Here is a 25,840-nt window from a genome sequence, read left to right on the forward strand (position 1 = left end):
TCAACCGCGCGCCCACCAAAGCCCTGAAGGGCAAGATGCCGTTCGAGGCTTGGCAAGGACGCAAGCCGAATGTGTCCATCCTCGAGACATTTGGCTACATCGGCCATGTGAAGAACACCAAGCCTCACCTCGGCAATCTAGAAGACAGGAGCATGCCGATGGTGCTCCTAGGCTACGAGGAGGGCACCAAGGCATACCGGCTCTATGACCCATGCGGAAGTAAGGTGGTTGTCTCGCGCGACGTCGTGTTCGACGAAAAGGTAGCCTGGGACTAGGACCGTCCGGGCACGGGGGAAGCTAGCGGCTTCACCAGCACCTTCGTCATCGAGCACTTGGTCATCCACGGTGGTGAAGACGCTGGAGAGGAGGTGCCAACCACTCCAGCAACAGAGCCGAGCACTCCTGGGGTGGTGCCGAGCACTCCGGGAGGGGTGCCGGGCACTCCAGGAGTGGTGCCGAGTGGTCCTGCAGTGGTGCCGACCACTCCAGGACGGATGCCAAATACTCCCGTAGCGGAGCCGAGAGGTCTTGCAGTGGTGCCGACCACTCCAGGACGGGTGCCGAACGCTCCCATAGCAGAGCTGTGGGATCTTGCAGTGGTGCCGACCACTCCAAGACTGGTGCCGAGCACTCCTGCAGTGGTGCCAACCACTCTAGGAGTGGTGACGAGTGGTCAAGGAGTAGTGCCAAGCACTGTAGCCGGGGTGCCGAGCACTCTAGGTGCTGTGCCGACCACTTTGCCAAGCACTTTGGAGAAACACAAGTACGCAAAGCCGTTAGGGAAAAAAGGAAAGGATGGCCAAGGCGTGCATATGTTCACAACCAAAATTGTCCATTTTTGTGAAGTTGTCAAAATGTGCAATGGACCTCACCATTGCTTTCCTCTTGTCGAGATGGTCAAAAGAAACTTATATGGAACGTCCAATACGGAGTACTTGAGAAGACTCTAGTGTCTGAGTCCTCAGGAAGATACTCTCTACTGTCGAAAGTTCCGACACATGTCGGAAGTGCCGACAGCCATCAAAAATTCCGAGAAACCTGAAAAAGCCTGCTTGGGTGTCCGGGGTCATCCCCACGTTGGGAATTCCGACAGGCATCGGAAGTTCCGACAGACGTCAAAACTTTGAACTGACCTAATAAAATACCCTATTTGGATATGGCCTTTTGGATTCTAATCCAAACTCTTCCAGACTCATGGAAAACTTGGAAAAAACATGTTGGAAGGTTTTCCACTGGGATAAGACCTCCCCTCTCTCTATATATTAGAGGATCATGGCCGATTGAGTACATCCAACAACCAATCGATCTTTTTTACATCTATTACTCCTTTCACCCTAATCTCTTCCAACCCATGCTGCTATTCATCGCTTGATCCGACGACCAATGGCGCCCTAGCCTCGCCGGCTGACCTAGGGCAACCTGGCGACGTCCTTACCCTGATGAGGTCCCTCCCGGGCGAGAGCTTCAACTCGTTCCTTTGCTAATTTGCCTAGAAACTTGTCGTTCTTCGTCATGCAAGTCTGATTGGCTATCCTTTGGTGGTTTGCTCATAAACTTCACTGCTCTTCGCCATAAAAGAGTGTTGGTTATCATTTGCTGGTTTGCTTGTATACTCGCCGCTCCTCACAATGTAAGTATGATCCTCACTGCATTATTTGGTCCGTGGCGACCCGGACGATCTAGCCCTAGCTAGTGTGTGATCCGTTTCGGCGTCCATAGCATCTTTTACCTTTCGGATGCGTGATGTGTCACATCTGATCGTGTTGCATGTTTTCCTTTGACCGACAAGGTAAAATTTTTATTTTTATCCATTTGTTCTCAAAATTATTTTTCATGTTTTCATTCGAGTTTGACGTAAGCCCTAGCACAGAAAGCCATTTTTTTGCCTTCTAAGATTAATTTTTTGCTATTTTTTAATCCAGACTTGTATTTTTTGGAAAAACGGATTTGTAGGAACGCATTTATATCCTGTCACCCCTACAAAACGATTTATAGGGGCGGCTGGCGAACTGCCCCTACAAATCGGCGGTTTGTAGAGTCGGGGCCATAGGGGTGGCTGGCCAAACCACTGCTACAAATAGTGTGGAGCTGCCCCTACAAAGTCTTTCTTTAGTAGTGCATCTAGCTCTGGCGAGAGTGTTGCCTGGACTAATTACCATGATTAGTTGATTCACTTTTTTTTGGATGATGGATTAGTTGATTCACTAGTTCCTATTTTTCCTCTTTAATATAAGCATTCAGGTGGACGCCCTATTATCGACCTCCGTGTGAAATGAGTTATAAACATATCAACAAAATAGAAGTATTTCTTCAATCCTGTATAAACAATATATAAGTGATTTTGTTTTTTTTCTCGTATAAGCATTATAAGTTCGGGCTTCCAACGAAATGTAGTTCCTTTCGCCTTGCCACGTTAGGCAAAAACTCTTCAACTTTCTAGGCAGATCCAAGGCGAAAACTTTTTAGTAGGCAAACAGTACTCCCCATAATTCGGCATTATTCTGTGAACACAAGGTTAATATGTGCCTTTGTGGTTTGAATTTGTGATGAGTGATTGTCAACGTGATTCACGTCTTGGGTTGAGTTTGTGAACTAACCATGGCATAAGTTGGGTTGTGCAACATGTCTCTTCGCTTGTGGTGCGCAGGTGTGGAGCTCGGAGGCGGTGGTCGAGGGCGAGGTGAAGGTCAAGTAGGGACATGCCGTGCCAATGGACTAGAAGCGGTGAAGGACGGACGTGAGGCTTGGACTAAGGGACCAGGAGGTCGGTTGACCAGCCGCGTTGGCTGACATCTGGGGATATCAACAAGCACAAGTGTGCATGGAGGAGTGACCGTGTTGACCGAGTCAAGACGGCGCACGTGCAAGTCGAGCGGAGGCTCTGGAAGGCTTGGCGCCCGGGCGGTCGAGGACGGAGGTGACATGCGTCGAGTTACGGGGGACGCGTATGGAGTATGCTACTCGCGGACGGTTTGGTGGTTTGGGCCTTAAACCATCGGGCGGACGGTTTCCGGGTTTGGGCCTCAAAACCCGGGCAGAGGTTCCGAGGAACGGGGTGGCACGTGGCGGAATTACAGAGGTTACATCGAGGCAAAGCAAATCTGTGCAGGAAGCAAGGCTGTCCGATCGATAGAAATCGGGTTGTACCATAATTTCGCCCTAAAATATTAGGGGCACAAGTGGAATTGTGTAATAAGCCTATAAATAAGATGGGGCTGCCGCCACTCAGTGTCACCTCTTGGACTTTTTCATTTCCTCATTCTAGTCCCCCTCCTAGAGTTTGTTCTTGAGGTCCACAAATTCGAAATTTGTGTAAGCAGAGATTTTAAGTTGGGAATGGAGGCCCGAATCCTCCAGTTGTCCTCCGGAATTCATCACTTGTGCCTGTGATTTTCATTTTGTTGCGTTGTTCGTTTTTCTCCATTTTCGTTCTTGGCTACAATCTGAATTTCTCAGAGTTTCGGTCGATCCCAGGCGATGATTTCTTGTGGATAGATTCGTAGCAAGTTGAATTCCATCTTTGTAAACTTTTGGAACGAATGATGGAGATTTGGGTCGTTTTTCTTTTGATTTTCTGGTGGCTCTTTCTCCCTGTTAGTGCCTAGCAGAGGCACTGCTTTTCCTGTTCGTCTTTTGCGTGTGGGGAGACGAGCAACTGAGCACCAGCACCGTGCTCCCAGAGCCCGAGTGGCGCTCGCCCAGGTGGCCATCCTCTCGTCGGTCTCCTCCCTGTCTCTACTTCCTTCGGTGCTTGCTCTCTGTCTGTCTCAGATTGGCAGCGCAGCATCTGGCCGGCGGCGAGCAGACCCACCGCTGGTTGTTCCTCTCTCCATCTCCGCTCGGTACGTGCAACCCAGTGCCGTGCGGTAGCTGTTTCCCTCCGTTCGTGCGGTTTTTCTCTCGGTTCTGTTCGGCTGTCACCGCTCGGCAGTGTCTGGTGCCCTTCGGTGGTGTCCGGTGCCTGTCAAAAGTGCCGGCCCAATTTCCAGTCTGGCAGGTTCGAATTTCCAGCAATGTTTTTTTTTGTTTCATCCGTGGTTTGCGCGTTTGTGCTCGGATTTAAGTTCCTTCTTTTGCGTTGGTTTTCCATCGATTCAAGGAACTTATCTAAGTATTCTCGTCACCAGTTGGCATGGATATTTTAGATTTGGGAACTTCTTTTGGTTTCCTTGTTTGGCGGTGATTTGGGGACAGCGGCCAAATATTTCGAGAGAAATTTTACGGCTCCCATTCACCCCCCTCTAGTCATCTTTTTCGGTCCTTTATATTGCTACTAATTTAAATATCTGAAAATAAAAGGAGCCTCGTTAGGAAGCTGCATTCTCATGGCACTGGCAGCATATATATGAACATTTAGTTGGCAACCTACGTACATTTTCAGATTCACTATGAATCCGCAAGCCGGAATAAGCTGTATCATAACATTTGTTTTGTAACATGACGACTCACAACTTAATTATATGTACAAGGCTCTGTATTCTCAGGTGGTAACCTGCATCCACAGTAACACAGATTCGAATAAAAAAACTAATTCACATCACATCGCATTCTAGTCACCATGAATTTATTTGCAGTGTCCAACATCTGACTGCCTCACGACGACCCGCAGCTTAGTAATCGGCTCCATTGATTCTTCTTCGGCTGAAGCGATGATAGCTCCAGCCTCCAAGGCTGCTTTTTGTCCATGCGGCACTCCACCTGCCGGCGAGGTCTTTTATGCATTCTATAATCGATAGTGCTAGAGACGTATGTAGTAATAATAATAGTCTTGGAGTAGCATGCATACTTTATTGTTACTCCCTCTGTTGTTCCACGATGAATTCCCTTCAAACTTGCTCCACTTTGTCCAATAACACCTCCTCTGTTTCATCCCCTGAAACGTACCGTCTAGTCAAGTAACCAGATATTCCAATAGCAAGAAAGGTGCTCAGTATATGCAACATATAAAGCAGCAGTGTTGTGTTAATTTACCTGAAGCGTCAGCAGAGGGGCTGATGTTTGTCTTGAAGCTGAATGGATCTCTCGTGTACTTCACGTACCACTTCCTTCGAATGTTGTTGTCGTCATCATTTGCATATGCCCTGACCTGCCTGATATGGCTGAACTTGTCCCACTCAGGGCTAGATTTTCCTTTAGCTATGGAAGCGAGCAGTGAGACATCACAGTCTAGAAGTAAATCCCTTGGGTTTACGTCCTTCAAGTATCCAGGGAGTGTTTTCATGTCGTAGTCCTCCAGTCCGAGTTTCTGAAGTGCAGGCAAACCCTCTAGCACCTTCAACTTTGGGCACGAGCTGATATCAAGGTTCTGCAAATTTGGTAGGTTACTGATCCTCTCCAGGCTAGGACATCCAAGCTGAATTGTCAAACCAGAACCAAAGTTCTCCACAGCGCTTGGGTGCTCATGATGGTGTGGTAGTAACTCTGGCCCAACACGCTTGATGCCTGGGGCGCTTTTAATCTGTAGGAACTCCAAGCTGGGGAGCTGCCACAAGCCATCAGGTAGCTCTGTGCAATAAGGCAAGTCATCCATCACTAGATTCCTCAAGCATCCAAGGGACACAATTGCTGTCGACGTCATCCACTTCGGAAGTCGTTGACTAAAGTACCCTTCGATTGTAAGATTTTCTAAGCAAGGCGGAGGGCAGAGCTCGTCAAACACCTTCTCGATGTGTTGCTGCTCTTCCAGTTTCACCAACCGGTGAGCACCTCCACTACTACTAGTGCACTGTAAGTACAGATAGCTGAGGCACACCTTTTCACCAAGCCTGGCTTTTATAGCAAATGAGGAAGAAGATACATTCTCCAGGCCATGTATACGAAGACGCATGAGCCGGTTAAGAGGTCCTAATTCTTCCAAACTACACCAATCACCCTCCACATGGGCTGGAAACCCCTTTAATATCCTCAAATTAGTTAGGCTGCCCAAACCCCTGGGTATATTGTTTATACCTGAGCCAAGAAGGCTTAGATACCTCAGCTGACGTAACTTTCCAATGCCCACAGGAAGCTTCGTCAGACTTCCACAGTAAGAAAGGTCAATGCACTGCAAGAATTTCATCTTGGCTATTTTTTTTGGCAGCCTAGATGTGTTAGTGCCATCTAGGCACAAATACCTCAAGTGTTTGAGTTGGACCAAAGATTCAGACAATGCATCAAAATTTCCATCTTCTATATGTAGGGTCCGCAAACAAGGAAAAGATGACAGTGAATCACCTGGGTTGATCTTTGTTTCCCCAACTAAAATAAGTGTTCGCAGTGATATATGTGCTTGTAGAGAACTCCACTCTAGCTCATTTGACTCTGATTCTTTGGATTTTAGTGATAACCGAATAACATTTTGTGGGTTAATGTTATTGGTATGGCCAGCCTCAGTTTTGTGAGCTATCAATGCTTCATCTCTAGTCAAATACTGAGCGAACGAGCGAACAACATCATGCATATTGCAAACTGTCTGGTCTATGTACCCTTGAACAGGCTCTAGAAGGTTCCTAGCTATTAACTCGTCATAGTACTCTTTTCCTAACACTTCCAAATCCTGTGAGTTTCCATGAACAAATCCTTCACTAATCCACATGGCAACAATACGGTCATACCTGAACACCGTGTTCTTTGGGAGGAGGGCGTAGTGCAGAAAGCAAGACTTCAACTCAGGGTTCAGATCTTGATAGCTCAGGTATACTGCATAGTTTAGCTCTTCGGGCATTTGAGATACTGACCATGTAGAATCATTAAGGACCTTTGTCCAATCGCTTCGCCTTGTCCTTTTCTGGCGGAGGAGGCCTCCTATTACTTTGACTGCGAGAGGCAAACCATCACATTCTGCTATAATCGACATTCCAATGTCCTTCAATGCATCAACCTTTGGTTCATCATTATTTTCATTTCCGACCACCTGCAAACCAACTTAAGCTTGTTAATTGAATGGAATATGTAGATATAAATACACTTGGTCATAATCGGAAGCAAAATCAAGTGCTAGAAACGATACTGTGTGCAGAGGCAAAATTCACATGCGACGTTCCAAGCGTATGACCGATGTACCAGTCCACTAAAATAGATGAAAAAATCATCGTATATGTATATCACTACGGCGCAATTAGGTGACGTCTGTGACTGTGTACAAGAATAGTGTTCTCATCAGTCACTATCATTACCAACTCTCGTCTACCTGATGTTTATAGTCACTCCAGTATTTATCGTATCTTTTATTTATTTATTTATTTCTTATTTTATTAAAAAAGGTTGTACAGTACGCCAGACTACTTCTCACTGCCAAGTACTGACAGTGATAAGTCATAAAAAAGCACAAAATATACGCCAGATTACTGCATCTTCACTGCCAGTAACCGACAATAACAGTATTTTAACTCAAGATCTCAACATTCTCCTGAGCATCTATACCAGCAGAGCTATACAACACTTGTGACTATACAACTGATGCTATTCTTTTAATTACACAATTTTGAATCTTATATTGCATATTTGATACTCTAAATGCTCTCAAATGAAAAGGTTGTTAACTGCAAAGTTGTAGATCGATCTCATCGACTACTAACTCTACTATTGACTTTGTCTCCATTCGACATCATTAACCATCTCAAATCCCATTGGTGAACTTACATAGAATATTTTGATACGTAAACCATCTTAAATTAAAAAGTTGTTAACTACAAAGTTTTAAATCTTTTTGAACGTATAAAGCTTATCTTATCAAACATCATATGAAAAAGTTATTACTTTTTCGTAAAATAGCCTATCAATGTTGGTTGTAGCCACAAACCGGCCACGACGGGTGGTCCTCACTGCATGTTCGTGGCTATAACCAGCAGTGATAGTACACTGCCTGTCACTATCACTTGTAGCCATGATTCGTTCGTGAAAGTTTGATTCGTTCGTGAAAGTTCATCTATCACTGTCAGTTGTACTATCACTACCGGTTCCAAAGCAACCAGCAATGATGGTCTGACAATGATGGCCTGTGTTTGTGGTAGTGCTAGGTTCTATATATGCTACCCACTTGCCTATTAATAATGGTATGAACTATCATGTCAGCCTGCACTATGGCACTTAAGGCCACGTTTGGATGTTGTAGTACTAAGAGACGTAGTATTAAGAAACAACGATTTTAGAACCTATAGATGTGGTAAACCATGATTTAGCAACAATGAGGTCTAGATATGAGTTTATAAAACTCTAAAGAGACTACAAATTTAGCAAAACTCTGGTTTTCAAAACCATAAAATTTGTTGCATCAAAACACTTCGTACAACTCTAATAAAATCAAAGTATTTCATAAAAGCATGGAATTTTTCTAAAACTCCAAAAATACATCTGCATCCAAACAGGGCCTAAGATTTTGAACTTGCTACATTCAAAAATTGTATATGTAGTAGAAGTATTATTTTTATAAAAATATAGAATAATCAAAATTAAATTACTAGTGTTGATATGACATAGTATTTGAGTCAAATTTTATAAAATTATTTGAAATAAAAACTTATAAACTTTTTTGTCATGCCATAGTAATGTAATTTAAAATAAATTATCAGTGTCATTTTATATGTGGTTTGTTAAGTAACAGTTTAGCACTTGATGATCTATTAACTAAAAATATCTTAATGTATGTATGTTTGATTGGTCGATATATTAACCCATCTTTATGTTAATAACCGAAATGTATAGCATGGATCACGGAGGATGCAAACTATACAGCCATGGTGTGCCAAAGGATGACTAGTCCAGTTGGTACTGAGATATGCTAGTCACTCCGGCGGCACCCTCCAGGTCCTAAGTTTGACTCCAAGTGGGAGCGAATTTCAGGCTGGGGGTTAAAAAAATCCCCTCGCCGGTCCCGCGTGCCAAAGCACTGGTTTAAGGAGACGGCCCATCTCACGGGTACGCCTCCCAGTGTCTGGATGGGGCCGGGGTTTGGGGGTTTTCTCGGCCTGTGTGAGAAGACCTTCTTCTTACGTATAATGCCCGGGGGGCGGCTTGCCCCCCGTAGGTCGAGTTTTTTTTTATACAGCCACGGTGTTGTCAGAAATTGGTCCTGCTATCGGCCAGGTTGAAGGTGAAAGAAGGAACCAGAGAAACCAGAGGATTTATTTTAACGAACATCTGTCCCTGCTGATGGTTCAGTAATTAACTAATCGGTCCCAATACAAGCCAACAAGAAGCTAGTCCTCGTTTGAAACCCAAAGATTGGGTATATGATCCTAGAAAATAAATTCGTCCCTTTGTGACATTTGTTTATTTTTTTATTCCAGTTTGACACTATATGTTCAATTTCGTTGCAACTTATCATGAGATTATTCATAAAAGGACCAAACACCCCTGGTAGAAAAACGAATGGACGGAAGTCAATTATTAGGATCCAAATGGAAAGGTTATTAGAGTCTGCACATCTTGACCTGAAGAAGCTACGTTTTTCTCCCTTATTCATACTCTCTTGGATGCAGGTAAGCCTAATGTGATATCCCTTGTATCCTTAGCTTTTTAACCATTCTAGAGATGAGACAAGTGAGGCAAGTTACGTGGACAATTACTCAAGTGTCTATGGTAAAACCTGTCAATCAGGATATATGCCAAAGGGCCCGTGAGTACTTTTCCTAACTTTTTACGCCATGTTCATAATAGAACTTTAAATCATTGATTTTATTTTAACATGTTTACAGGATCTAGTAAAATTATAATAGTTTGAAAAGGTTGTTAGAGAAAAGGATAAAAGTTACATATGTTATATGTTATTTTAATGTCTAACTCGATGAGATATTTAAAAAGTTCACTCCTATCACCTAATAATAGGACTTCTGAAAATTTAGAACAAAATAAACTAGGCAACAAGAGAAAGCCTAACATTCCCATCATTAAACAGTAATGTCCAGTCCTGATTGGCTTTAAATTGCTGATACAGTAGAGTAAAAGTTTAGAAATCTTAATTTCATGACCATCTAAAGAGTTGAGGCTCTCAAAAAAATCTATAGAGTTGCGACCACAAGTATTAGTAACAATGTAATAATGCTTGTACATGAGCTCTTATGAAACTTCACAAGCACCTACAGTCATTTGTGTAATGTAAGAATTTTTTTTTTAAAAAAATATTACTACATGTTACTAACTTTATTATTGTTTGTAGTTTACGCTTATTCCTTTTAGGCTTTTATTTCGCCTGTTCTTTATCATGCTCTGTGTTCATGATTCTTTAATGACATTTCACTACTATAGAAATGGATTTCGCCAACACTATTTTGATTCTATTAGAAACATCCGTAAAAATATATCACCTCCGGTAATTGAACCGTTGATAAAAATGGCTTTCACCACCATTTGTGGCAGTGAAACCCGGTTTTGAGTATATAGCCGGTCAGAAACCCTAGCCCATTCTCACTCCCTCACCGACACCCCACCTACTGATCACCTCTTTCTCCCTTACTCGAGCACTTCCTTCCGCCCCCTCTCTCCCTCACCGACACCCCACCTACTGATCACCTCTCTCTCCCTTACTCGAGCACTTCCTTCCGCCCCCTCTCTCTCCCTTACTCGAGCCACACATGGCACGTGTATTTTTAATTATTTTTATTCAACTTTCAATATTGGTTTCAATGTGGCGGTGATGAAGGTGAGCATCACCGCCGAATCGCAAAACCGGTGGTGATGGTGGTTTTCAAGCAAGCGGTGATAATGTTTGTGTAGTAGTGTTTTGAAAGTGGTTTATAGACCCTAGATTTCTAATATTAATGCTAAAACAAATAACTATTTTGTACAACCATGCGCATAAGGGCATCTTCAGTGTAGATTTTCTTTATGTGGTTTCTAAGAGTGCGACCTCATTTTATAGGTTTAGGTTGATGAATGAAATGATTCCTCTCAAGACACAATTTTATAAATAGATAGTAAAGCAATGTGAAGAAAATGCGCAAGATTACCGACATCTGAATAGATAGTGTAGCAAATGTGCATGCATGAATGTGTAACAAAATAAAGCTAGATAGATTGTGAAGCAAATGTGCACACATGAATACAAAACATATTAAATCCTTAAATTAACTTATACAAACCTGCTTCTTGAGCAAAGACCAGGCATCTTCTTCTTCTAGTTTGTCGACATGGTGGTAGGGCACCTCCGCTATCATGCCTCGAGCGACCGTGTCATGTCTCGTTGTTACGAGAACACGACTTCCACGAGCAAGTGAGTTTATTAATGGAGGCTCAAGCACCTTCTCCCATGCATGGTGGTCCCAAACATCATCCATAACCAATAAGGTCTTGCACCCCTCCACGGCTTCCTTCAGGGTTTGCTCTAGTGTGTCCTTTGTGTTTCTTAGTGCTTGATGGTTTCCTTCTGCTCCAGTGATTGCTCTCTCTAATAGATCAACATCGCTAAATTCTTGATTGACACTCAACCATATTCTCTTTTGAAACTCTTGTTTGATGGAGTCATGATTAAAGATCTTCTTGGCAAGGGTGGTTTTGCCAATCCCTCCTACTCCCACAATAGCATAAACCATAACATTTTTGTGTTCATGTACATTTTTGTCCTTCTTCATGAGCAAATCCACAAGATTTCTTGTGTCCTCCTCAATCTTCTCACCAACCACACCTAACTCATCCCCCCCTGTTGTCTCACGCCTAGTGCGAAGGGAGGATTCTACCTTTTTTGTGTTGTCCTTATAAGATGCAAGGTTAATGAAGTTGAAGGTTTTGCTACGCTTCTCAATGTCATCTAGCCTCTCATTAAGACTTTTTATGCGATTACCGATGTCATGAGCATGGAGAGGATTCCTCATACAAAAGAGCAAGGGATTGAAGCAGCCCATATCACAGCTTCGACCCCGTTCCATCGCCTTGAGCTGGCACAAATCAAGGATGTTGGTAGCATCATACATGGCATTCCTAAGCTCTCTCACCCATGATTTCACACTCTGGTCGCTGATGTTCCTCTTGTCAGCATCGGCAAGGAACCTCTTAAGGTCCCCAAGCTTCATCCCCATCTTTTTTATCTCATCAGGAACACCTAAGAGCAGATGCACCTCTTCTTTTGCCATCTCCAACAACATGTCTTGGAGGTAGGATGCTAAAGCATCCAGTACCACCGCCATTTTTGCTGCTTCGATATCTACAAAATCGAAATTAGATAAAAAAAATTACGTGTTTCATTTTAAAGGAAAGGTAATCTTGGTGGTAAAAATAATTAAGAAAGAGGATGGAAAGAAAAAACATAGAGAGCTGGGAGAGACTAGGCATATGCACCTTGATTTGCAGCGGCGAGAGAGAATGCTGTGTCCTACAGTTCCTTGATCTGTTGTGGGGTACATTTGTCACAGAGATGCCAAATTGTTAGATTTGTGGTTGATGTATAATAGTGTATATAAACGAGTACACAAGTTTGAAAGTAGATCTTGGACGCAGAGCTAGCTACGCATGAAAAATTGGATGCAGAGAAATAAGGCGTCGAGGAAACGGACCTGTTGAGCGATGGCTGGAACTGGAAGTACGTTGGACCAAGTGCAGGCGTGGTTTGTGGAACGGCACCTGCTGCCTAGCAGTTGCAAAGGTTGGAGATTGGCCGGATCCGCGACTAGGCGTGGAACGGCACCTGCTGCCTAGGCGTGGTTTGCAGCCGGTAGAGGGAGGATAATATGTGTGCTTCAGTTCCTTGGTCTGTTGTAGAGTAACGCAAGAGGACTGGCCAGGCCGCGCTGGGGTTTACAGTCGTCGATCACCATAGAGATGCCGAATTGTTAGATTTGTGGTTGGTGTATATATATAATAGTATATATAAACGAGTACACAAGTTTGTAGTAGATCTCGGACGCAGAGCTAGCTACGCATAAAAAAAAATAATTGCAGAGAAATACAACGTCAAGGAAACGAACCTGTTGAGCGATGCCTGGAAGCCTGGAACAGGAACGAATCCCGGCGTGGTTTGTGGCAACTGCTCTGCTTGACGGACGCTGGCGGAGGTGGTGGCGAATGGGCTGATGGCCAGGGTTGCTGCTAGCCGGCGCCGGAGGGGGCGGACAAGCTGAAATGGACTTAAGCGAAGAACAGAGGAGATGTGAGGTGGTTAGCGACGACTAGAGCTGCGGTTGCTTCTCTCGGCAGCTTGAGATGAGGAACGAAGGCAACTTTATAGTTGGCCATGGTCGCCCAGTTAACTGAGCTGGGCTGGTAGTGGCAGGCAGAGTCTGAACATCTTCAAATACTTCAAATAAGTTATAGTCTTACGGATGGTATCAGGGTCAATAATTTTGATATAAATTTATCTTCATGCAAATTCGTATAAAAAATTATGAATTATTTTTTTGACCACACTTCTTTTCAGAAACGGGCTTGCCACCTCTGTTAATTGTTATGTCTAGATCCTAGTTTTCTCTTTAACCATTCGTATGAACGCCTTCTTTTATTTGTTCATGTTACTAAAAAAGAGTTTAGGTCCTAGTAGTATTGCTTTCCACATGTTGATTAAGTTGAAACACAGCTTGCACGCCAACGCTCAATACGTTGAATTTATTATAACACAGGATTATATTTGTAGTAGTGTTGTTTTATATAACGTAGGATGGTAAAAAATAAGTTACTAATATTGATATTACATAATTTTTTTATTCAAAATGTATAAACTTATTCAGAATTCCAAATTATGAAATCTATTATCATGGAGTGTTAATATAAATTAAAATTAATAATTGGTGATATTGCTATTGATTTGGTAGGTGAACATTTTTCCATGTTTCATAATCTATTAAAATAAATATTTATCCTATGTATACATGCGAAAGATAATATTATGCTTAATTTTAACTTCATGGTTGTTGAATGTTAAATTTTTTTTTGTAATAGCATATATTAGTATTTAATGTAGATTTGAGAATTTTTATTTGTTTCTTTATAATAGCCGTGGTAGAAAAAATATAGAGGTGTTACATTATATGCTGTTTCATAATAGCGTATATGGGTATGTTGAATGCAAACTTAGAGGTTACTTTGCATTATCCTTCATATTGATAGAGGTGGTTAATTTATAAAATTATCAGGGAGTATTTTAAATTATCTTTCATAATGGCAGGTGTAGGTAATTTAGATACAATGTTAGAGAATTATTTCGAATTGTCTTGATAACGACAAAGGTGGATAATTCAGATGTAATGTTAGGGGGTTATTTTGAATTATCTTTAACAATGACAAATGCGGTTTATTTAGATGCAAGTTTAGGGGTTAGCTTGAATTATTTTTTCAAAATAACAGAGGTGGGTAATTTATATACAAGTTTAGGGGGTTATTTTGAATTATCTTTCATAATGGTATATGTGGATAATTTAGGTGCAAGATTCAAAGGTTACTTTATGTATTTTTCATAATAGCAAAGGTAGGTATTTTTATAAATGATAACATATCCAATGGCTATTATCAACGATGACGATTAAAGTTTATCAAATTAATGGTTAGATGTTTCTTATTATTGTGAGAGTTTCTAGGATCTATTTTTTGACTAGCACGTCAAGTGAGAATTAACGTGGTGCCTTTAATTACTTAATAGTAGAATTAGGTCTTGAGTTGGTTTTTGATAAATATTTTTTTACCAAGAGACGTTTGAGGTCATAATAATACACTACTAGAGAACAGACTTTAGAACGATGTCCCAAATTAGCATTAGCCTTGGCATTTTTTGCCCCCGGGACTAAAGAACCCTTTAGTCCCGGTTGGTAATACCAACCGGGACTAAAGGTCCCTGCCCAACGGTCGTCCGCGGGACAGAGATCTTTAGTCCCGGCTGGTATTACCAGCCAGGACTAAAGCTTTTAGTCCCGGTTTGGGTGATGCCCCGGGAATAAAGATTAATCTTTAGTCCCGGTTTGGACCCCTAACCGGGACTAATAATCCCGGCCTATAATTCAGCTCATTTCTTTCTCCCCGAGCCCGAGCCATTCCATTCAAACTCACTGCCTCTGTTCTTCAGCTTGCTGTTGTTCTTACTCTCTCCCCCTCCATTGGTGTTGCTCTTCGATTTTGGAGGTAACAAACTTAATCCTCTTATGTTTTATCAGTAGCTTATCTCATTTTGCGATGTAGATGCATGTGTAACTTTATATGTTGGACTTTATTATGATTGTATATGTCATTTTTAGCTCAAAATCACATGATAATTTGCATATATGTTTGGATAAACAAAAGTTAAATTAGTTCATCAAAATCACGCCTCGCTCGTCCTCGCTGGAGCACGCGCCATCCTCGTCCCCGGTGGCTTACGTGATCTTAGAATTAATTTTTCCATGAAATGAAAAACTTAGAAAATTGTTAGAAAATTGTAGAAAATCCGTACTAGTTGAACTTGCGGACCGTGTTCAGCTCGGCAAGCATGTTCTCTGCCGAGCGGTAACGGACGTCAAGGAGGAGCTTTGATTCTACGAGGGAGAGCGGCAACGGTCGTGGAAGACCGTGTTCCCTTTCTCGTAGAATCGGAGCTCTTCCTTGGCAAGTACGGTGCCGTCCGGTGGAGAAATGCTCGCCGAGATGATCACGTAAGCAAGGTCAACTAGTACGGATGGTTATTTATAGAAACATGTTTTTGAGCTATAATTTGATGGATATTTGATAACTTCAGACCTACAAATATCATCTACAAATGTTACTATCCTCGGCAACCTAAACGCCCACGAGCTCGCCGATATCGAGCAAGTCACTTAGAATTATTTTTTCCATGAAATGAAATACTTAGAAATCATGTCTTTTATTTTTTAGAATTAAATTTTCCATGAAATGAAAAACTTAGAAAATAGTTAGAAAATTGTAGAAAATCCGTACTAGTTGAACTTGCGGACCGTGTTCAGGTCGGCGAGCATGTTCTCTACCGAGCGATAACGGACGTCAAGGAGGAGCTTTGATTCTACGAGGGAGAGCGACAACGGTCGTGGAAGACCGTGTTCCCTTTCTCGTAGAATCGGAGGTCTTCCTTGGCCAAGTACTGTGCCGTCCGGTGGAGAAATGCTTGCCGAGTTGATCACGTAAGCAAGGTCAACTAGTACGGATGGTTATTTATTGAAACATGTTTTTGAGCTATAATTTGATGGATATTTGATAACTTCAGACCTACAAATGTCATCTACAAATGTTACTATCCTCGGCAACCTAAACGTCCGCGAGCTCGCCGATATCGAGCAGGTCACTTAGAATTATTTTTTCCATGAAATGAAATACTTAGAAATCATGCCTTTTTTTTAGAATTAAATTTTCCATGAAATGAAAAACTTAGTAAATAGTTAGAAAATTATAGAAAATCCGTACTAGTTGAACTTGCGGACCGTGTTCAGCTCGGCCAACATGTTCTCTGCCGAGCGGTAACGGACATCAAGGAGGAACTTTGATGCTACGAGGGAGAGCGGCAACGGTCGTGGAAGACCGTGTTCCCTTTCTCGTAGAATCGGAGCTCTTCCTTGGCCAAGTACGGTGCCGTCCGATGGAGAAATGCTGGCCGAGATGATCACGTAAGCAAGGTCAACTAGTACGGATGGTTATTTATTGAAACATGTGAAATCCGTACTAGTTTTGTTTAAATATATCATTTTAGAAAATATGAAATTTACACTAGTTTGCAAAAATAAGTATAGAAAGTAGATGACAACTGGTACCGGATCATCGGCCTCTCGTTCAGTTGCGAAACGACTGAGGCCAGAACTCTCTCTCATTATCTGCGGCAAGTGTAAGCAGAAGATTGTGATGGAGTACCGAGTCAAAAGACAGGGACCCAACAAGGGTCGTGTTTTCTACAAGTGCCCGGATCGCGATGTGAGTTTCTTACGCATTTTATAATTATGGCTAATTGACCTGCTTTTCTTGAATATTTTTGACTAAATATTTTTTGGCTTTAATTTCAGTGGGAGGGCAATGGATGCGATGGTTGGTACTGGGAGGAAGATTATGCTACATATGTGCAGAATTTGGGTGCACTTGAGGTAGCGGCTGCTGCTGATGAGGCAGTGAGCCAGCAGGAGAAGCTTATTGATATTCAACAGAAGAATGATTTGTCTGTTTTAGTTGCGTACGATCACGAAATAATTATGTTACTGAAGTGCATTGTAGTTTTAGTTTGTTTAGTGATAGTTGGGATTGCTTACGTTGTAGCCAGACTTAGTTAATTAATCAACCGTGTGTATGTCATTTATGTTGTGTAATAAAATACTTAATTATGTTCAAGGTTTTCATAATTTGTCGTGTAATACAGATTATGTCACGCCATTGGATATACAATGCCAATCGCCGCTCCCAAGACTTTATTGAGGGCTTGCACTATTTCTTAGGTGTGGCCGAGGCAAATAAGCGGGATGGTTTCATGTGCTGTCCATGTGCCCTATGTAAGAATTTAAAGGAATATTCAAGCTCAATGAGTCTTCATTCACATTTGCTTAAGTCAGGTTTCATGTCAAACTATATATGTTGGACTAAGCATGGAGAAAGCAGGGTCATGATGGAAGAAGGTGAAGGAGAAGATTTAGACATTGATGACATTATTGCTCAGTATGGTGCCTTTGATGATACTACAATGGGGGGAGATGAAGAAGAGGTAGCGGTAGAAGATGATCTCGGTGATGCTCTTGGCGATGCCATTCATGATGCACAACAAGAATGGGAAAGTGAAAAAGAGAAAGTTAAGTTCGAGCGCATGCTTGAGGATCATAGGAAGTTGCTATACCCGACGGCCGAAGAGGGGCAAAAAAAGCTGGGTACAACACTGGAATTGCTACAGTGGAAGGCAAAGAATGGTATATCCGACAAGGCATTTGGGAATTTATTGAACCTCATAAAGAAGATGCTTCCGAAGCCAAATGAATTGCCCACCACTACGTACGAAGCAAAAAAGGTTGTCTGCCCATTGGGATTAAAAATCTAGAAGATACATGCATGTCCTAATGACTGCATCCTCTACCATGGCAATGAATACGAGAATTTGGATGAATGCCCGGTATGTAAAGCATCGCGGTATAAGATCAGGCGCGATGATCCTGGTGACGTCGAGGGTGAACAATGTCCTAGAAAGAAAATCCCTGCCAAGGTTATGTGGTATGCTCCTATAATACCACGCTTAAAACGTTTGTTCAGAAATAAAGACCATGCAAAGTTATTGCGGTGGTATAAAGAAGACCGTAAGGTAGACAATATGCTGAGACACCCAGCTGATGGGTCCTAGTGGAGAGCGATAGACAGAGAATTTCCAGAGTTTGCAAATGAGGCTAGAAACTTAAGGTTCGCCTTAAGTACAGATGGTATGAATCCTTTTGGAGAGCAGAGCACTAGTCATAGCACTTGGCCAGTTACTCTATGTATCTACAACCTTCCTCCATGGTTATGAATGAAGCGGAAGTTCATTATGATGCCGATCCTCATCCAAGGTCCGAGGCAACCTGGCAACGATATTGATGTCTATCTGAAGCCATTAGTTGAAGAACTTCTAGTTTTATGGAACAAACCAGGTGTATGTTTCTGGGATGAGTACAAACAAGAACACTTTGACCTACGAGCAATGTTGTTCGTAACAATCAATGATTGGCCTGCTTTAAGTAATCTTTCAGGTCAGACAAACAAAGGATATAATGCATGCACACATTGTTTTGATGACCTTGACAGTATATATTTGAAAAGATGTCGAAAGGTCGTGTACCTTGGCCATCGTCGATTCCTTCCTTTGAATCACCAAGTAAGAAAGAAAGGGAAGCATTTTAAAGGTAAGCCAGACCACCGGAAGAAGCCTCATAACCGAACCGGGGAAGATGTACTCGCAATGGCCAAGGATGTGAAAGTAGTATTTGGAAAGGGACATGGCAGTGAATCTGTTCCCAAAGATGCTAAGGGACACGCACCCATGTGGAAGAAGAAGTCCATCTTTTGGGAGCTACCCTATTGGCAAGTCCTAGAGGTCCGCAACGCAATCGACGTGATGCACCTGACAAAGAATCTTTGTGTGAACCTGTTAGGATTCATGGGTGTGTATGGGAAGCCAAAGGATTCACTTGAAGCACGCCAGGACTTGCAGGGCATGAAAGAACGAGACAACCTTCATCCAGAGAAGACAGATGATGGACGTCATTACTTAAGTCCTGCTAGCTACACGCTTAGCAAAGAAGAGAGGGATAGCATGTTCGAATGTCTAAGCAACATCAAGGTCCCATCGGGATTCTCCTCCAATATAAAGGGTATAATAAATGTGCCAGATAAGAAATTCCTAAACTTAAAGTCCCACGACTGCCACGTGCTTATGACGCAATTGCTTCCAGTTGGTTTAAGAGGAATTCTACCTCCACATGTACGTCTAGCCACCGTGAAGCTATGTACATTCCTCAATGTAATTTCTCAGAAGGCAATCAATCCAGTGGAACTAGCTACTCTACAGAATGATGTGGTTCAATGTCTTGTCAGCTTTGAGTTGGTGTTCTCTCCATCCTTCTTTAATATCATGACACACATCCTAGTTCATTTGGTGAAGGAGATTAGTATTCTTGGACCTGTGTTCTTACATAACATGTTCCCCTTCGAGAGGTTTATGGGAGCCTTGAAGAAATATGTGAAAGTCCATTCTAAGCCTGAAGGAAGCATCGCCCAGGGCTATGGAATAGAGGAGGTCATTGAGTTTTGTATTGACTTTATTCCTGACCTTACCCCGATTGGCGTTCCCGAATCACGACACGAGGGGCGACTTAGTGGTAATGGAACTTTAGGGAAGAAAACATATATCGGCATGGAAGATGATTATTTCAATAAAGCACACTACACAGTTCTTCAGAACTCGTTATTGGTGCATCCGTACATCGAGATACATAAGGAGTTCTTACGATCCAAGTTTCCAGGGAAGACTGAAGCTTGGATTAGGCGTCAGCACATGGAAAGTTTTAGTGGTTGGTTGCGAAAAGAATGTCAAGGCGATGACAATATTGATGAGCAACTGTATTTGTTGGCTAGACAGCCATCGTGACATATCCTCACATATCAATGGTACGAGATAAATGGGAATACATTTTACACAGTTGCCCAAGATAAAAGGAGCACCAATCAAAATAGTGGTGTTCGCATAGATGGCACAGATCCAAATGGGAATATACAAACATATTATGGCCGCATAGAAGAGATATGGGAACTAGACTACGCACCTAATTTTAAAGTCCCTTTGTTCCGGTGCCAATGGGTGAAGCTGACCGGAGGAGGGGTAACAATCGACAAAGAGTATGGAATGACAACAGTGGACCTCAACAATATTGGGTACAAAGAGGAACCATTCATCCTTGCTGCCGATGTGAGTCAGGTGTTCTATGTGAAAGACATGTCTACAAAATCAAAGAGAGGAAAAAACAAAGACATCAACTCAATGATCAATGAGCCAAAGCGCCACATAATTGAAGACAAGTCAGACATGTCAGAAGATTACGAAAGAAATGTCCAAATTCCACCCTTCATAGTGAAGAAAGATCCAAGCATCATGTTAAATGATGAAGACACTCCATGGTTACGACAAGATCATAACCAAGGGTCATATGTCAAGAAGAAATTCACTGTTGTGCCCGCATGATACAACGATGCATGTTTAATATATTATGTTTTAGAGATGGATATTATGTAATATGTTATGACTTCACAATTGTAGATCTTGCTGAGATGATCAAACTTGGTATTCAGAGTTTTTTCATCTGAGGTCATTTAGTGTCTCATTTGAGCAAGTTTGACCAAGTCAAATTTGGTTAAATAAAAAAACAACACTTTGACTCTAGTATTATGAACTCTAAATGACTTCAAATTGAAAAGTTTTGAATACCAAGTTTGTTAAACTCAAAAATATCTACAATTGTTGTTTTGGTCAACTTTCCATTTGAGAAAGTTTGGACAGTTCAAATTTGTGATTTTTAAATTTCGACGCCTACAAACTAGTTTTCGGGACCCTAGATTGTCTCAAATTGAAAAGTTTTGAATACCAAGTTTGTTAAGCTCATCAATATCTACAATCCTTATATAGGCCATTTTTTCATTTGAGAAAGCTTGAACAAAATGTAGTTCAAATTTCACAAGTGTGTGACATAGTTTTAGAAAGTATATATGAGATTCAAGAAGTTGTGACTAGTGTTTGATAAAAATTTCTCAAATGGGAAAATGAGCTATGTAAAAATTGTAGATGTTGCTGAGATGATCAAACTTGGTATTCAGAGTTTTTTCATCTGAGGTCATTTAGTGTCTCATTTGAGCAAGTTTGACCAAGTCAAATTTGGTCAAATAAAAAAACAACACTTTGACTCTAGTATTATGAACTCTAAATGACTTCAAATTGAAAAGTTTTGAATACCAAGTTTGTTAAACTAAAAAAGATCTACAATTGTTGTTTTGGTCAACTTTCCATTTGAGAAAGTTTGGATGGTTCAAATTTGTGATTTTTAAATTTCGACGCCTACAAACTAGTTTTTGGGACCCTAGATTGTCTCAAATTGAAAAGTTTTGAATACCGAGGTTGTTAAGCTCATCAATATATACAATCCTTATATAGGCCATTTTTTCATTTGAAAAAGTTGTAGAACAAAAAATACTATATTTTCTTTATTTTTATAGGTTCAACAAAAAATTCCTATCAATTTTGGTCAAAAAAGGAGAAAAAATTAAAACATTGACGTTACAATAATGTGATAATAAATTTCCTATCGAATAATATTAGTTTTATTAATTTTAAGTTACAAATATATTTTTGCATTAACAAAATACTTAGTATTAGTAACATTTATATTCTATAATCATAAAAGAAATTAAAAACTTTAGGTTACAAAATTTTCCTATTTACAATAAATAATTAGTTAATCAATAGTATTTTTTAAAATAAATATTGCAAAGTATTGAAGTTGCTATGGAATTAATTGATTAACCTAGTATTAAACAAAATCAAAATCCCAGGCCTTTCCAATTACGCTGGCGGGTTGCCAAAATTTTCAGGCCTTCAGTCCCGGCCCAGATCAAGAACCGGGACTAAAGGGTGGGCGGTAATTTCGGTGCCCGCCAAAAAATACCTTTAGTCCCGGCTGGTAACACCAGCCGGGACTAAAGGACATTTAGTCCCGGCTGGTAAGACCAACCGGGACTAAAGGGTTGGACCTTTAGTCCCGGTTGGTCTTACCAGCCGGGACTAAATGTCCTTTAGTTCCGGCTGGTGTTATCAGCCGGGACTAAAGGGTCCCGGCCTATATATATCGAACGTCTGTTCTGTTCATCTTCGATCTCGCCTCCGTCGCTCAGCCCTGCCCGGCCGCGCCATCCGCCGTCGTCGAGCTCGTCTCTACCGCGCCGCCGTCGTCGTCTACCCCCGCCCGGCCGCGCCATTCTCCCGGCCCGCATCGCCGCATCCCGTCTCCGCTGCCGCACCCGACCCCACCCTCCGTCGCCGACGCTTCCCGCGCGCCCACCGTACGGCCTCCGTCGAACTCTTGATCTGCTGCTCTCGATCGGCCATGTTTTTTAGATTTTTTTTACAAAGTCTCGGCTGTATGTTAGATTAAAATGTATTAAATTTTAATTAGTAGTTTATTGTTAGTTTTTTAGTAATTTTTTAGATAGTTTTTGATATATTAGATTTAAATGTATTAAAATTTAATTAGTATTTTATTTAGATAGTTTTTTAGATAGTTTTTTTATTATAGTTTTTGATATATGTTAGATTAAAATGTATTATCTATTACTAGTTTATCTAATTTCATGTTAGATTTATTTAATTGGATTTAGTAATTATATATTCTATCTCTCTATATATATTATATCTAGAGAGAGATTCTATATGTATACATATGTACTTAATTATTTCTATATGTATATATACATGTACTTATTTTCATGTGTTGAGAGAGAGAGAAAATTGTATCTAGAGAGACATTCTATGTGTATCACATGCATATCTAGAGATATAGACATATGCACTTATTTCTATGTGTTGAGAGAGAGAGAAAATATATTGTATCATTCTATGTGTATATATATACATGTACTTATTTCCATGTTTTTGGATCGAAAGTGTTTTTGATTCGATTCCAAAGCCTATACCTTATTATTGTTTATCCTTATGAAATATTATGTGTTATTATATTTAATTGGATTTAGTAATTCTATATATGTTATCACATGTACTTATGTTATGTACCATAGTAATTCTATCTATGTGTTATCTTGAAGATACAAATGGCTGCTCCGGATGATAACTTGAGTGATGACATAATGGCGGATATTATTAACGCCGGCACCAATGTGGATGTAGATGACACGAGTCAGTACTTTGCTGATTATGAGGATATCCTGAATATGCCGGTGGTTAAAGATCAACAAATTGTCGCGCAAGAAAATACTGGCGAGGTATATTCGATTATCTATCATCTCTTATAGATGCATGCGTACGTATATTTGTTGTTAATCGTTGTGTTTCTACTCATGTAGCCGGTCTCTGGATCTACATCAACCACCGACAAAAGTAGGAAAGTCTGAGGGCCAAAAAAGCCATTAGAGGGCCGTTTCATAATATCAGAATTCGACACCGAAACCGGCAAACCATTGGGACCACATGCTCAGACATATATCAATCAATATGGGTTCATTGTAAGGGATAGGATCCCAGTTAGTGCTCGTGAATGGAAGCAGAAGATATCCGCTCCTAATGTTAGTTTTGTATCTGATCGTGACAAGAACCTAGCTTGGAGAGATATCACTCAGCATTTCACATTACAAGCAGATGATGCTTTGAAGGAGCTAGTGAGGGATTGGACAATGAAGAAGATGGCAACATTGTTCCAGAGTTGGAAGAAGACATTGTATAAAAAGTTTATCTTGAAGAATGCTACGCCGAATTTGAATGCTAAGGCGTTTGTCAAGTTGGAGTCCCATTGGGATGCCTTCGTAGAATACAAGACATCTCAAGACAGTGAGGAACGTGTGATGAGGAATCGGCAGAATGCCCGACAGAAGCAATACCATCATCGCATGGGATCAGGTGGTTATAAGAGTGCTATTCCCAAGTGGCAGAACCTAGAAGCAGAGATTACTGCCAAGGGAATCATACCTGAAACAATAGAGAAGAACTGGCCTCAACGCGCGAAGAATTGATTCTACGCTCATGGGGGAAGCCTAGACCCAGACACTGGCAATCTAATTTTCGGCCAAAAAATTGAGAGAGCAACACAGAGACTAGCTTGTGCTAGGGAAGAAGCTGATAGTGGTGTTTTCAAGCCCAACAGAGAGAACGATAAATTGACATATGCCCTAGAGAATCCCGAACACGGTGGTCGAACAAGAGGCTATGGGGTGGTTCTGTGGCTACACGCATTCCCAGCAGACAAGGATACCTACAGAAGCCGCCAGAGAAAGAAGGATGAGGAGGCAGAACGAATCCATGCATTGGAGCAATTTGTTGATGAGTCACGACAAGCATTGCTTGAATCACGTGAACGAGAAAAATCTCTTGAGGTAAGAATACAGGAGGAGATCAAGAGGCAAGTGTAGCTAGCAATGAGTCAAATGCAATCGCAATCAACGCCGGGAGTCACCATTAGCCCCGTTGGTCAGATGAAAAGCAGTTGTGCTTCTACGGAGCTACCAGTTATTCAAGACGACGCTGGGTTGCGCTTCCCTGTTGATGACATTACCGAGCCTCTAACAACATGTGAGCTGCACATTCTAGATGGTAATAATGCATCAATCATGGTGGCTGTCGGGGTCGTATCTCCAATAGACCGAACGAAGACACCAAGAATCCATGGGTCAATTATTCAACCTGGATATGCTAGTGTCTCGGACGATAGAGTGCTCAAAGGTTACGGCAATGTTCCTCTTGACATTGAAGGCGGTGATGGGGAGAAGACACTAGGAGAAGCAGAGAAGACATTTATTCAATGGCGCAAACACTTCATCATCATTCCTGGGGCACCACCGCTTCCCCTACCTCACCCTAGGTACGAATGAAAGTGAATGAAATATTATTTTCCATTAATTTTCTATTGGCTTCAAAAATAATTGACACACAACTTGTTTTTGTAGCAGGGTCTCCCCCCAGCCTAGCCTAATCATTCATTCCCCATCTCATCACAGCGTCGCGGGGGGCGAGACGACTTCATCCCCATGGCGATCGCCAACTCCTACACCGGCCCCATCGCCTCCACAACGATCTCCAACTCCTACACCGGCCCCACCGCCTCCACAACGATCTCCAACGCCTCCACGCCGGTCTCCACCAACACCGGCCACATCGCCTCCACGCCGGTCTCCAACACCGCCCCCACCCCCTCCACAGCGACGCACTACAAAGACGTCTAAGGTCCCGGCGGCAAAGAAGACCCCGAGAAAAAGAGTTATTTCTCAAAAAATACTTCTTGAAAAGACTGATGAGCAAATAGCAGTTGAAGAAGATAAAAAAGTGAAAGATTTTTTTATAGATACCAAAAACAAGAGTCAAGCAAAGCTTAAGGAGAAGCCGTACTTTTACCTACCACGAGAGGTGCTGAGGCAGAAGGTCGATGCTCACAAGAAAAAGATGATTGAACTTCGTAAGCCTTCGCCACTATCAGACTATGACCGCTCCCTCGTGAAGTCACACGATGCAGATAAGAAAAGGAAAAGAGCATCAGGGAAGGATGTCCCACAGCTCGGACAACAGAAGCAACCAATGTAAAATCTTGTTGTTGCTAATGAATATGGTTCGAACATAGAAGTCTATCGACCAGACAACTCTGGAGAAGTGTCGGTTCAAGCCCTTAATGCTTTTTTTGAAGATACTGGTTTAACCTTGGATCAATTGACGGGCAAAGCTCCAATCCAGAACCTGGAAGTTGATACCTGGAAGACTTAG

General features: G+C 41.8%; 1 protein-coding gene across 3 annotated transcripts; it reads right to left on the reverse strand.

Annotated features, from left to right (window-relative positions):
- Nucleotides 1-3,256: 3,256 nt before the first annotated feature.
- LOC136487825 (disease resistance protein RGA2-like) lies at nucleotides 3,257-13,098 on the reverse strand. 3 transcript variants are annotated; one of them, XM_066484938.1, is made up of 7 exons: nucleotides 12,876-13,098; nucleotides 12,465-12,698; nucleotides 12,250-12,298; nucleotides 11,058-12,115; nucleotides 4,972-6,892; nucleotides 4,787-4,873; nucleotides 3,257-4,698 (listed from the first exon to the last, which is right to left on the reverse strand). In XM_066484938.1, the coding sequence occupies exons 4-6, from the start codon at nucleotides 12,096-12,098 to the stop codon at nucleotides 4,827-4,829; spliced, it is 3,009 nt and encodes a 1,002-aa protein (XP_066341035.1). In that variant the 5' UTR covers nucleotides 12,099-12,115; nucleotides 12,250-12,298; nucleotides 12,465-12,698; nucleotides 12,876-13,098; the 3' UTR covers nucleotides 3,257-4,698; nucleotides 4,787-4,826. The 3 variants fall into 3 exon arrangements, with proteins under 3 accessions (XP_066341035.1, XP_066341034.1, XP_066341033.1); XM_066484937.1 differs by having other exon boundaries at nucleotides 3,257-4,711; XM_066484936.1 differs by having other exon boundaries at nucleotides 3,257-4,873.
- Between the last annotated feature and the right edge of the window lie 12,742 nt (nucleotides 13,099-25,840).

The sequence above is a fragment of the Miscanthus floridulus genome, chromosome 10, assembly GCF_019320115.1.
Source record: "Miscanthus floridulus cultivar M001 chromosome 10, ASM1932011v1, whole genome shotgun sequence".
NCBI lineage: Eukaryota > Viridiplantae > Streptophyta > Magnoliopsida > Poales > Poaceae > Miscanthus > Miscanthus floridulus.